This window comes from Eutrema salsugineum, unplaced genomic scaffold (genome assembly GCF_000478725.1).
Source record: "Eutrema salsugineum unplaced genomic scaffold, Eutsalg1_0 scaffold_1, whole genome shotgun sequence".
Taxonomy (NCBI): domain Eukaryota; kingdom Viridiplantae; phylum Streptophyta; class Magnoliopsida; order Brassicales; family Brassicaceae; genus Eutrema; species Eutrema salsugineum.
Genome location: NW_006256909.1, coordinates 4308301 through 4321034, shown reverse-complemented (window position 1 = coordinate 4321034; position 12734 = coordinate 4308301). Strand labels below are relative to the sequence as shown.

General features: G+C 34.0%; 2 protein-coding genes and 1 pseudogene across 2 annotated transcripts; 1 reads left to right on the top strand and 2 right to left on the bottom strand.

Moving 5' to 3' along the window:
- Positions 1-1632: 1632 nt before the first annotated feature.
- On the top strand, positions 1633-2200 carry LOC18030918 (annotated as a pseudogene).
- A 435-nt stretch (positions 2201-2635) lies between these two features.
- LOC18030917 (aspartyl protease UND) lies at positions 2636-3949 on the bottom strand. Its single transcript, XM_006412709.1, has one exon. It carries the CDS (start codon positions 3947-3949, stop codon positions 2636-2638), a length of 1314 nt encoding a protein of 437 aa, XP_006412772.1.
- A 767-nt stretch (positions 3950-4716) lies between these two features.
- On the bottom strand, positions 4717-8177 carry LOC18030916. Its single transcript, XM_006412708.2, has 11 exons — positions 7826-8177; positions 6821-7322; positions 6560-6658; positions 6360-6460; positions 6200-6271; positions 6010-6100; positions 5772-5852; positions 5580-5642; positions 5379-5501; positions 5235-5273; positions 4717-5142 (listed from the first exon to the last, which is right to left on the bottom strand). The coding sequence occupies exons 2-11, from the start codon at positions 7202-7204 to the stop codon at positions 4999-5001; spliced, it is 1197 nt and encodes a 398-aa protein (XP_006412771.1). The 5' UTR covers positions 7205-7322; positions 7826-8177; the 3' UTR covers positions 4717-4998.
- Positions 8178-12734: the final 4557 nt, after the last annotated feature.

Genomic DNA, 12734 nt, shown 5'->3' with positions numbered 1-12734 from the left:
GTTAAATATTTGATCGAGTATCAGTCTCGAAATGTTTCAGACACATTGAAGCAAATAAAGTTGTTCAGAGGCCACACGACAGATATGCGGAAAATGAAAGATTGTGAACAACTATATGAAGGTGCTCTTTCTGGTATAGATGATTCCCTCAAAGCTTTGGCAGCCAAGGACTACTTCCTCTCACACCTGAGAAATGCTGGTACATTTCCAAATATGCATACATGTATTGATACATTGTCGACAATGAAGCCGGTACCAGAAGTCTTGTCCAGGAGGAGTTCTGTCATTATAGATATCACTAACATTATCTGTGTGATTATCGATTGTTTCATAAGAGGAAAAAATTGTGTAATCGCGGAAATACTATAATGATATTGTTTGATCTTGAATATAAATCAAATAAAATCCTCCTGTTGTCATTCCTTTTTTTTATATATATAAAAAAGGGAAACATCTAATTATATAAAACTAAATGGACATGTATGATAATTATCAATTCTGATATTTATTGATATAACTTACCAAAAGTTCGTGTTTTCTTGAGAGTTCCATAAAAACAAAATCCTCTGCTTTAGCTCTGTTATTCCTGTAGCTACCAATCTTTCTAGTTTTGTCCTTAAATTATCATTTCTAAAAAACTGTGATACTGTCTTTGCACGACTCGAACTCTTCCTTTTTTTTTTGGCTTATTCTAATCTTGAATACAAATACATGTTATAGATTACAATGAGTCTTGCGCAAAACGAAAAACCAATAAAATATGTTTAAAAAACATTTGAATATTTTTTTTTTGTAAAATAAAACATTTGAATATTAAGCATCAAGAATCTCACAGTCAGTCCAAGTTAGGTCGCTACCTGTGTCTATGAGTAGGAGCTGCGAAACTGGTGGGTTTCCGATAGAGATGTTGGCGAGGAATGCTGCTGGACTCGGAATAGGAGTGACATGTGAGACGATACCTGATGTGTCCGTGTTCCACAAGTTATCTAGATGAGAAGAGAGTGTTGACTTGGAATGCAAGTAAGCGGTTTTTTTCTTCGATGATTCTTGGGCTTTGGTTGATTTTTTGTGTAATAATAGTCTTAGCGTAAGTGCTTTGACATAATGCTATTAAGTTAAATTAAATAATTTTTCGTATAAAAGATATTCCACCAATAGTTAGCTGATTCGATACCATCCATACAAGCAACGGATTCTACCCCCTTGCGGCCTTACTTGTACTTGATGATGATGTTGTCATTGCCGATCAAGAAGTAGCCAAAGTCTATGAATCTGCTTTGGGTGGATTGGGGGTTTATATATATTTTTATTTAGTGTTGTAAAAAGAAAATAATATACTGCCCACATTGAAATTTTTTGTGTGATTCATTTAAATTATTTTATATATTCTTACATCAACAAAATATGCAATTTAAGAAGTTATCTAAACTACAAAATAAAAAACATTGCATGCTTTGACCGTTTGACATTTGGTGCTATTAATTCAAATCATTTTACTAAAGTACATAATCTGTTAGCATTAATGAAAAAAAAAATCTGAAGACATAAATTTGAAGATATGTTTCAGACTTTCAGTCAATATAAATCTCACATAAGGTCTCAGACATTTCTCAGACATTTGGAACAAGAAAAATGGTTGTATACGTAAGAAAAAACTTTTCATTGGCTCATATACTGGTTTTACTTCTTTTTGTTGTCTCATCATATGCAAGATCTAGTATGATGATGGTTACAAAAGATGAGATCGAAAAGCATCTGCACAAAGAAAGATATGGATATCAATTCTTCACTTTGTTTTGAGATCCTAAAAGCAACCCCTGAAACTGCAAAATCGGATTTGCCTAGCCTCGTTAAATTTTTGATCGATTATCAGTCTCGAAATGTTTCAGACACATTGAAGCAAATAAAGTTGTTCAGAGGCAACACGACAGATATGCGGAAAATGAAAGATTGTGAACAACTATATGAAGGTGCTCTTGCTGGTATAGATGATTCCCCCAATTCTTTGGCAGCCAAGGACTACTACCTCGCACACCTGTACAACGCCGGTACATTTCCAAATATGCATACATGTATTGATACATTGTCAACAATGAAGCCGGTACCAGAAGTCTTGTCCACGAGGAGTTTTGTCATTATAGATATTACAGGCATTATCTGTGTGATTATCGATTGTTTCATGAGAGGAATAAAATGTTAATCGCGAATTTATCATAGCGATATTGTTTGATCTTGAATATAATAAATCAAACAAAATCCTCCTGTTGTCATTCCCTTTTTATTTTTTTTATAAAAAAGATAATCATCTAACTATATAAAACTAAATGCACATGTATGATAATTATCACTTACCAAACTCTGATATTTATTGATATAACTTACCAAAAGTTCATATTTTCTTTAGAGTTCCATAAAAACAAAATCCTCTGTTTTAGCTCTGTTATTCCTGTAGAATCTTTCTAGTTTTGTTCTAAAATAAAAAATTTACAAAAAAATGTGATACTTTCTTTGCACGACTCGAACTCTTCCTCTTTTTTTTGGCTTATTCTAATCTTGAATATAAATACATGTATAGATTACAATGAGTCTTGCGCAAAACTAAAACCAATAAATATGTTTAAAAAACATTTGAATATTAAGCATCAAGAATCTCACAGTCAGTCCTCTGGAAATATACGTTCATGTTTTGAAGATCATAACCAACATTATAACTCTGCTGAGCCATAGCACCAATTACACTCATATCATCGAACGTGTTCATACTCATAGCCAAGCAAAAGCTATCTCCACTTTCACTGCTAACAAACAAACTCTCAACGTCTAGCGCCAGCTCAGCGCCGCCGGCGAAATGAAACGTGACAACGGGAAATCCCAAAAGATTAAGTTTCATATTCCCTACATAACAAGGGTTCGTGTATGGCTCCCAACCTTCAACGTGTCTGATCATAACTTCTCCCAGAAGAAGATCATCAATTTCTCCAGAGAGCGTCTCGTAAGCTTCTCTGGCTAAGATCGTCGGTGAGCAGCCCGTGTCGATGACTGTACCTCCTTGGTGGGATCCATATCTCTTGAAAACATAGGGTTCGATATCGAGAAGATTCTCTCCCAAGGAGATTGCTTGCAGGTCAAGGTAGTAACGGTCTTGAGAAATATGTAAAGGGGTTGGATCGCCTTCGATTTTGGCGCCTTCTCCGAGGATGAGAATGTTGTAAGGGTAAGTTGGATCGGTTAAGCTACCGAAACAGTAAGAGAATCTAGAACCGAAATTGCGGGTTACAATCGAGAATTTACCGGGTCCTAAACCGAGCACACCGCTGTATTGAGTGAAACCGGAGTTGTCTTGTCCGCAGCCGAAAACAACGTCCGGTTTAGTGATTAAACCGTCGTCGGATGTTTGAAAGGTGAGACTTTCCTTAGCTAAAATGCCTCTTGTGCTCGAAAAGTCTCGGTAACGGAGGGAGTAACGGCAATTTCCGGTGTTTTCATCGCGAAATATTCGTGGCATGGCGTTTGGTGCGGATTCGCAGGAAGCGTTACGGTAAGTGGAAGATCTAGAAGGGTGAAAAAAAGGAATTGTTTGAGGGTAACATTTGCAGGGAAGACACTGGATCCAAGTTAGGTCACTACCTGTGTCTATGAGTAGGAGCTGCGAAACTGGTGGGTTTCCGATAGAAATGTTCGCGAGGAATGCTGCTGGATTCGGAATTGGAGTGACATGTGAGACGATACCTGATGTGTCCGTGGTCCACGAGTTATCTAGATGAGAAGAGGGTGTTGACTTGGAATGCAAGTAACCGGTTTTTTTCTTCGATGATTCTTGGGGTTTGGTTGATTTTGTGTGTAATAATAGCTTTAGCGTAAGTGGGGCATGCGATGTGCATTGTTTCGGACACGTGAGAGTGATTAGAAAGAGAAGAAGTGTAGTACGTAATGTTAGAGAGATGGCCATTTGATAAATAAGAATCTGGTTATCGTTCCGGTCCTTTTAGTATGAGTCCAAGAAAAAATGGCATTGACTCTTTCTGTGAACTTCTTTTTCGTTTTCGGAAAGGTTATTTTCCTGCATGATTCATTGATATTAGTAGTGGAGTCAAATATGGCCCCAACACCATGTATTATTTTTAAATTTGGTAGTCGTTTGATCACGGATATTAGTACCATGTTATTGACCAATCAAAAAAGTGTGTATAAATAAGTACCACATTGTTCTGTTGTTGTTGAAAGAAAGGAACGTAAAAAATCCTCTGTTTTAGCTTTGTTATTCCCTTAAGCCTTAACTACCAATCTTTCTTGTTTGTCGTAAAAATGTGCTTCTAACTCTTTTCTTTTACTAATCTTAAATTTGATTACATGTAAAGATTATAACGGGTCTTGCGCTGAAAAAAAATAAAAAAAAAATTGATTAAACAAGATAACAACTTTCAACATTAATCCATCTTCATTGACTAATATGACTATGAGTAACAGGTTCCAGCGACCATCATGTGGCAATAGAAGATCGCTTGCCCAGTCCATATGACCAAGTCTTGGAACTGGTTAGTCTTTTTTTAGTTATAAACACAATGTTAGTCTCTCTGAATATTTTATAACCGTGTTTCAGGTCAAGCCTCTAAACCAAAGAACATATAGACGTGGAAAGAAACTCTTTAAACCTGTAAAAAGTTTGTTTCTTCATCATTCTGAACAAAAACAAAAATCTATCAAAAAAGAAAAACAGTCGAAAATTCTATTTTTCACAATAGTTGAAGTAACAATATGAGATGTCATGTAACGAAAGAACAGAGTAGAGAAAAAATAAAACCAACGTCTCCCTCCAACCAATTGAAGCATCAAAGTTGAAAAAAGTTCTCAAAACCTCCCTAAGCTTCTAGACTTCTAGTGTTACAGCTTCTATGGATCTTTCTGAGAATACTCTTCAAAGGTGATTTTGATTCATGTGGGTGGGAAATCAAACGTTGGTCAAAGAATCTGAGTGTATAGAAGAAATACCCTTTGTAATCACAAATTCCAAGAGACCGATCTTGTGTAATTTGAGAATAGATCCAACAGTTTGTCGAGCGTATCCGGGTGAAATTTCCTTCCAAACAAGTAGCAAGGTCTTTTGATTCCGTTCCACATACAAGGCATCCATATTTCTTCACCCTGTTATTAACCAAAAGAAAGTATTATAAATCCTGAATATTATTATCAGAGCTAAAAATACAGTGGAAACAACTGGTTTCGAAAGCGCGTACCATTCCAACACTTGTGACATGTACGACTGTGTCTGTAGACTGCAGATGGATGAATCAAAAGTTTCAAAGTTTGATTTCATTAATTGAAGCAATGGAGGATACTGATTGCGGAGATGATAGTGTTTGGTTATATAAATTATTTACCGTGAGGTTGTTTAGTAACTCGTGTGTGATATCCTCAGGCATATATGTTTTGGGATGCCACTTTCTCTCGGACCAATCAACTTTTGTTACAGTCCAGTTAGAGATGCCACCGGGATCGAGCATCTGCAACCAAAACGTATAAGAGATGAAGAAGATATAGGAGATTATTCTTTTCTTTTTTGAGTTGAAACGAGTTCTTACATGAAAGAATGTTGGCAGATAATGTTCATCAGCTATGCAATTCTTGTTGTTCTCTATACCTGGCTGAAGAAAACAAAATGCAAGCTTTTCTTATTAATGAGTGGTCATTTACAAATATGTTATGACTTTGTAAAAAAGTGAACGGAAGGTAGAAGAAACATGTATTTTGGGGGACTTTAGCCTGATACTTACCCCACAGTAATCCCGGAATTTAGAGTAGTAAAGACTGTCTGCCATAGTTGCCACAGCGTGTTGTCTCTTCATGGTGAACCACTGCACGGTAGCAATAATTCATCACTAAAAAGGAAGAATTACGGGTACGAATGTAGATTTGGGAACATTGAAACAGAACAAGTTCCTTGTATTCCTTAGTGTTTGTTATATAATGCAGGTGAGCATAATTACTGAATCAATGACAACATTGTTTTACCTGTGCACCCTTTCGAAAATCCTTCTTTGGAATTTCTGGCAACATGTGATTCATATGCCTGCCTGATCCATGTTGGCCTGGATCGTCAAAGCTGACAAACAGAAGGGAATCATTTACACATAAGGATGAAGAAGTTGTGAAGAAGAGTGAAAGGTGATATTTGCCAAGCTGATGGAACATGACTTCTTACCAGTCAACATAGCTGATATTACTGTACATTAGGTAATTGTAAATGTATTCAAAACTCCGAAGTGGTACACAACTGCAAAATCAGAAACACTCAAAAGTGTTAGGAAACCTCAGAGACAGAGTGTTCAATGAGAAAGGGTTGCAGGAAATCAAAAAATCACCTATCAGAGAGTAAAACAAACTGCTGGTTTGCAGGGTCTCTAAGAGCATTAGATAGCAACCGTCTCTCTGCGTCGACCATTGATATTCTTCCCCACACTACCTGCAGATAAAAGTACACATTCATTTACATGTTGTAGTAAAAGAATATAAAGTCTACAATGATAGGAGGCATCAGACAAGGATAAAAAAAGAGACTAACCTCATCACTGCGAATTTCACGGTTGACAAAGTAACGACTGTAGTGAACTGGCCTTTCCTTTGATGCATGTATATAAACAGAGAATTTCCCTTCATGGCCCTGTAAGAAAGGACAAATCTCTAAAACCATCAGCCAAGGAATTTAGTTCAAAAACAAACTATCTGCATACTAGATCCTGAAAAATTGCAGGTTCTTTAAGGCCTATTCAAGCCAATACCTGTTACTTGCCATTTTTCATTAAGTAAGAACAAAAGTTTATACCTGAAAAAATCTGTTCCACAGCCTCTCGAAAGGCAGTGTACCGGGAGTCAAGAACATGAATGCAACTTTGGAGTTCTTTCTTATGACAGGAGGGTAACTCAATATTTCTCTAATCACTACGCGAGCTGCAATCTCATCATCTGAATATTCCCTCAGAGAAGGTGGAAGCCAATCAGCCAAAGCCTTGCATCCTCTTGATGAGATCATATAACACGCACGTTTACTGTGATGAGGGTACATGTAAGCGACAATAGCGAACATGCTGATCAGTGAAAGCACCATAATGATCCATACTCGTCTTCTTGTAAGAGCACGGTGGCGAGCTCCAGGCAAAGACGCCATATCCCTTAGGTTGCCTAGACTCCACCTTTTAGCTCCCTTCATCTCATCAAACCTTTGTTTTCAGAGCCACAAGAAAATTTCTTCACTCAATGCCTAATCTAGATGAACAAAGCCAACTTCTGATAATATGATTCCTCTGGTCAATTAGGATTAGTCAAACCTGTACAGTTATAGAAATAGAAACAATAATGAATATACAATCCAAAAGAAACACAAGAAAGAAGTTTTCAATTTCAATTCATTTCTTATAAGATTAGTCCAACAACTAAGTTGTTCTAGCTATCCACGAAACCAAGGAAAGTCAAACCAGCCTTACAGTTCCTAAAGCCAATTCAAACGACAGAGATGTGTAAATTACTCCATTCAACGGTTTCCACGAATGCGTCACGAGATAAATGCTTTTCAGGAACTTACGAACATATTTTCTCGGAAAATTATCCGATTTTCCCGGAAAAACATCTGAGCAGAACGAGATCAGATGAAATCAAGACCTCCACTTCCGTTCAATTTCAATTACAATTTACACACATCGGAAGCACATTCCGATCCCTTCCTAGCTAATCGCATCGCCCAAACATAATAATCTAATTCAAAATTGAAATCAAACACCATAACACCCAACGCATTCACGCATCAAACGAGAAACAATGTGAAGAATCGAACCTGAGATTTTCAAACGGTAACCAGATCCAGTCACAGACTCAAGAGTCTCCGTATCGCCGTCTTGATGTGCTAGATTTCTATATCTTGTCCGTTTCCCGATCTCGGGAAAATCCGAGAAAATTCAAACTCTCGAGAGCTAAGGTACGCAAATGAAACGTATCTTTGTATATCGCCTTGATCGTATGTTTATGCACGCATGTAAACAAACCTCCCTTGGCAGTTTCAAAGTTTCCTTCTGTTGTTTTCCTCTCACGGATTCGTTTCGTTTTCTCTCCTTCACACACACACACTCTCTCTCTCTCTTTCGCTATGAAATGAAGCAATGCCTGTGAAAGAGCTACAGAGAAAATGATGATGATGATGATGAAGAAGAAGAAGGCAATTGGGTTCAAAACAGAGGAAGCAAATTTTGAGGCAGAGATTAATATTTAAGACTATGCTTTTAGATTAATTACATCAAAGGAAATGCATTGGCGGAAAAAAATTAACATTGAAACTAATAGCATTATAATTAACCATATGACGTGTAAAATTTTTAATGGTCAGATGAGAGTACTGCTTGTCTTTTCCATGATTTTTGGACGACTGTGGGCCGGTGGCTGACTAATTTTTTTTTTTTTTTTGACGTCTCTGTAGCTCACTAATTTGGTAATCAAAAGTTTAGTAATTAATTTAACAAGGGCTTTTTGAAATAACAGTTACTATTTTGTCTGTTACCAAAAGATAATGTACTATCATAAATTTGAGTAATAATGTAATAATGATATGAATTTTAATATGTTTCATTCTATAAGAAATGTATTAGTAATTTGCTATAAACTTATTTTGTTGAGAAAAAGTATATTAAAAGTCTGCATCTACGGATCTACCACTCGCACGTTTATCACTTTCGCATCCCATGCAATGTCATGGGCATACATTGGATTTTTGGATTTATTTGGTTGGATTTGGATATAAATATATAGGATCCGTTGAATCTGAGACTCAAAAGGTCGATTTTAGCTTTTGTTTTTTTTTGTGTAACAATTTTTTTTTCTTAGCCTTTGTTACTCTATTAAATATTAGCTCAAACTTATAGCAAGTCATTAAGTCGTTAGCCAATTTGGTACCCATCCAAGAAGGCGCGTAGGAGTGTTGTGTTCAGTCCTAGCGATGGATCAAAGTCATTAAGGATCTAGCAAATTAGTACTAATATATGAACATTTCAAATTATCATATAAGACTTTTTCTTTTGGGTTAAAATTCAGATAAGACTTTGGTTTGAAAATTAGTTCTGACTTTGCATATGAGAGCCAATTGGCTACTCTAATATATATATATATATACAATTGGTAGGCAGCATAATTCATCCACTTGGATCATTATTTTTTGTTATTTTAAAGTTCATGAATTTGGAGGAACCTTCTTTGCCAGACCGATTCAAGTGTAAACTCCAGTTACATCTTTTCTTTATATGAAAAATGAATGAAAATTGAGCATCTTGACATAAATTTTCATGTGATCTTAGCCAGCCATGCACGATGTCCACATTATTATTCTATATTGGTCAAACAAATGATCAATATTGCCTGAGGCCATGCATTGCATGCCCTCACTTCCTTTAATCCACCCTTAATTGATATATATATATATATAGAGTACTTTTTGCTAATAGTTAAATATTCCATCGCTAGATAGACTTCATTTAACCCACCCCTAGTTGAGATATATATCACTTACATTTATTTTCTATTTTATTTTAAAACTTTAATATCTAATCTAACTAAAAAAGATTGAATTGGAAAAGAAAGAAAAAGATAGACTTTTTCACATGGACTTATTGTTAAAGTTTATAAGATATTTTAATTTAAAATCAATTGGTAATAAATAGATTTATAATATATTTTAATTTAAAATCAATTGGTAATGAATAGATTTACCATGTTTCTTATATACTATTTTTTGATATTTTTTCACTTCTTACAATTTCTTTTTTTTGAGCTAATACTTCTCACATTTTCGATAAGTTTTATGATGGTGACTTTTTTTAATCATATATTTTGGTATGTTTGAACGTATTTAGCCGTTCGGGTCGGCTGCGTTAGATCAAGATCGGGTGGGCAGTTTGATGGGACCCTAAAACTATATTAAAAAAATATATGTTTTGAACTCATACTTATTAGTCGATTAGTTCATCCTATTATGTTATTATTTAAGATTTTTTATTCTCTTTCTTATGTGGGATTCTATAATACAAACAAATCATGAAATCAAGCCGTATCAAACTAATGGATAAAAAATTAAAAGACAAGACCCAAAAATAATAAGGTTGATGAAATAATAAAAAGAAAATACTCTAAATTGTAGATATTTAATAATGATTATTTAAAAATTGAGTATATTTTTAAATATCATTATTAAATATCTACAATTTAGATTAGTTCAGTAAAAGTTGTTTGAGATTTCACTTTAAATAGGACAAAATATTGACAACATGTATGATATATAATTAAAAATGAAAAAGAAACAACATTTTAATAAAAATACCTATTCAAGTATTGATAGTCATTAATAGTCGTAATTAATAAACTATTTTAAAAAGAGCAAAACAAAAAACTAAATATGGTGAAAAATAGCTATGAGTAGTTCAACTTGAGATCTACAAGGAAAACGTAACCATTAACATTTTTTGAAACAATGAAAGATTCCGTTTAACTTAATACATACCTGTGTCAATAGATTATCAAAGTTAAAATTGAGTCATGAAATTATATATAGACACTAAATGTCGACACTGATCTTTATCTCAAACAAAACAACTTGTGAAAGAAAGAAAAAAATATGGAGAAAGAATCTTCACTTGTAGTTTTATTCATCTTCTTCATCATGCTTTCTTCCGGTATGACCTCTAAAATCTATAGATTAATTAGGTTTTGAATGTTTGGACCTTTTGGGGTGTTCGCCTGACAATATAGTTACCATTTGTGTCAAAAGTTTATAAACAGTCACCAAAAAAAAAATTGGCCACCGTTGAGACGTTTAATTAATTTGGCGACACTGAATGCAATTACTATGAAATGATCTCTGTTAACAGACTCATTATTTATTTATTATTATTTGCGAAAAATTAAAATATTAATCTCGACATAACTATCATAATAAAACAATTTGACAGTCCTTTATTTTTCTTTTTTTTTTCTAAAATACATCTACTACGATTATATAATTTTTCTTCTTTGAAATTATAATTATGCATACACGTTTTATAGTTACGGATAAGGTGGTGGCAAAACCTTGCAACGACCTTATGGGTGATTGTGAAAAGTGTGATGAGAGATGCAAGACTAAGCACGGACCAACGGGCAAAGGTACTTGTGAAGGCACTTCTAATAAAGAGTGCATGTGCTACTACGAGTGTGGACCGCCGCCGCCCAAAGTTTGTTATGGCGGAGCTGGCCGGTGCAGCCAAAAATGTTCAAACCAATGTTGCAACCAAATTTGTGCAAGCATGTATTTGCATGGAGCTGGATTTTGTGACAGCATTGGCGCTATTTTTCTTTGCAAATGTCAATATCCTTGCTAAAACTATTTGATGTTTTCGAAATAAAACTGGTTAACTTTTTTAATGAGAAAATTCAACTTAAATATCCTAAGTAAACCGTATTATACACATATATCCCTGCATTTTCATGGATAAGATCATGTGTTCCTTTGTTTTTGGATCATTAGAGTTAGAACTGTATAGAGATGGGGAATAAATTTAAATTAACATGCTCTACTCTCTGGTCCAGAGAAATTACGAAGCAAAGACCACAAACTTCTTGATAGAAAATATATTATCAAAAAGTCAATTAATTAAGAATATTTTCAATTATATATGTAACAACTTCTGAAATTTCATTGTTTGTGAAATGTTATTAATTTTTTATAAACTTTTGGAACTCAGGATTTGTAAAAGTTATAAATTTATGTAGTCTATTATTCAATTAATATTTAAAGGATAAAAATTAATAATTTTATACTCTAGTTTCCTATTCTTTAAACAAAGATGTGTTGTATTTTTTTTTAGTATCTTGCCAAAAATATTATATTTAACATGATATGAGTGAACTTGTATGTCATTAACATAAAAATTACGGTTCAATAATATTTTGGTCAACGATATAATGGTAAATAACTGTACTTCTAAAACTTAGTAACTTCGTAATGGTATAAATCCCTTTTCACTGGTACCCAGATTTTCAAATTTATCAACTAAATTCACTCTGTTTTAAGAGAGAAAACACAGAAATATGGCCAAGACAACTTCTTCGCTTGTTCTCTCCATCATCTTCCTTATGATGTTTTCCTTAGGTATATACTTATCATATTTTGATCATAGATATATCCAGATTGTTATTTTAATAACAAATTACTTAGTTTCGACTGTATTCATATATAGCGTACTAGTAATTTCTGTGTTATTTAATCATTAAAAACATTTTTGTTAAATATAGTTGAAGAGAATATGGGATGTCTAGCAATTCTTGACGATTGTGATCTCATTAACTGCGGTGCCACATGCAAGTCTAGATTTGGACCAACTACAAATTCCTTATGTCTGCCCGACGGTGGTATTAGACGATGTGTTTGTGTTTACCCTTGTCCGAATGATAAAACTCATATATGATTTCTGCACTGTTTTAAATCTCAAAGTCTTCAATTGTATAAGTTGTTATCAAATTTCGAAATAATTTTAAAGTTGTAGTTATATGAAAATTTATTGAATAATAAAAGTGTTTCTAATAAAACGAAAAGTTCATCGAAAATTTTGGAATCCTAATTGTCCTATAATACCAAACTAATACTCCATTTTTATTTGTAAAGCCATATCAAAATAAAATAACTGTTGTTCAAAATAGTTAATTTTTATTAATAACAGGATCTACAT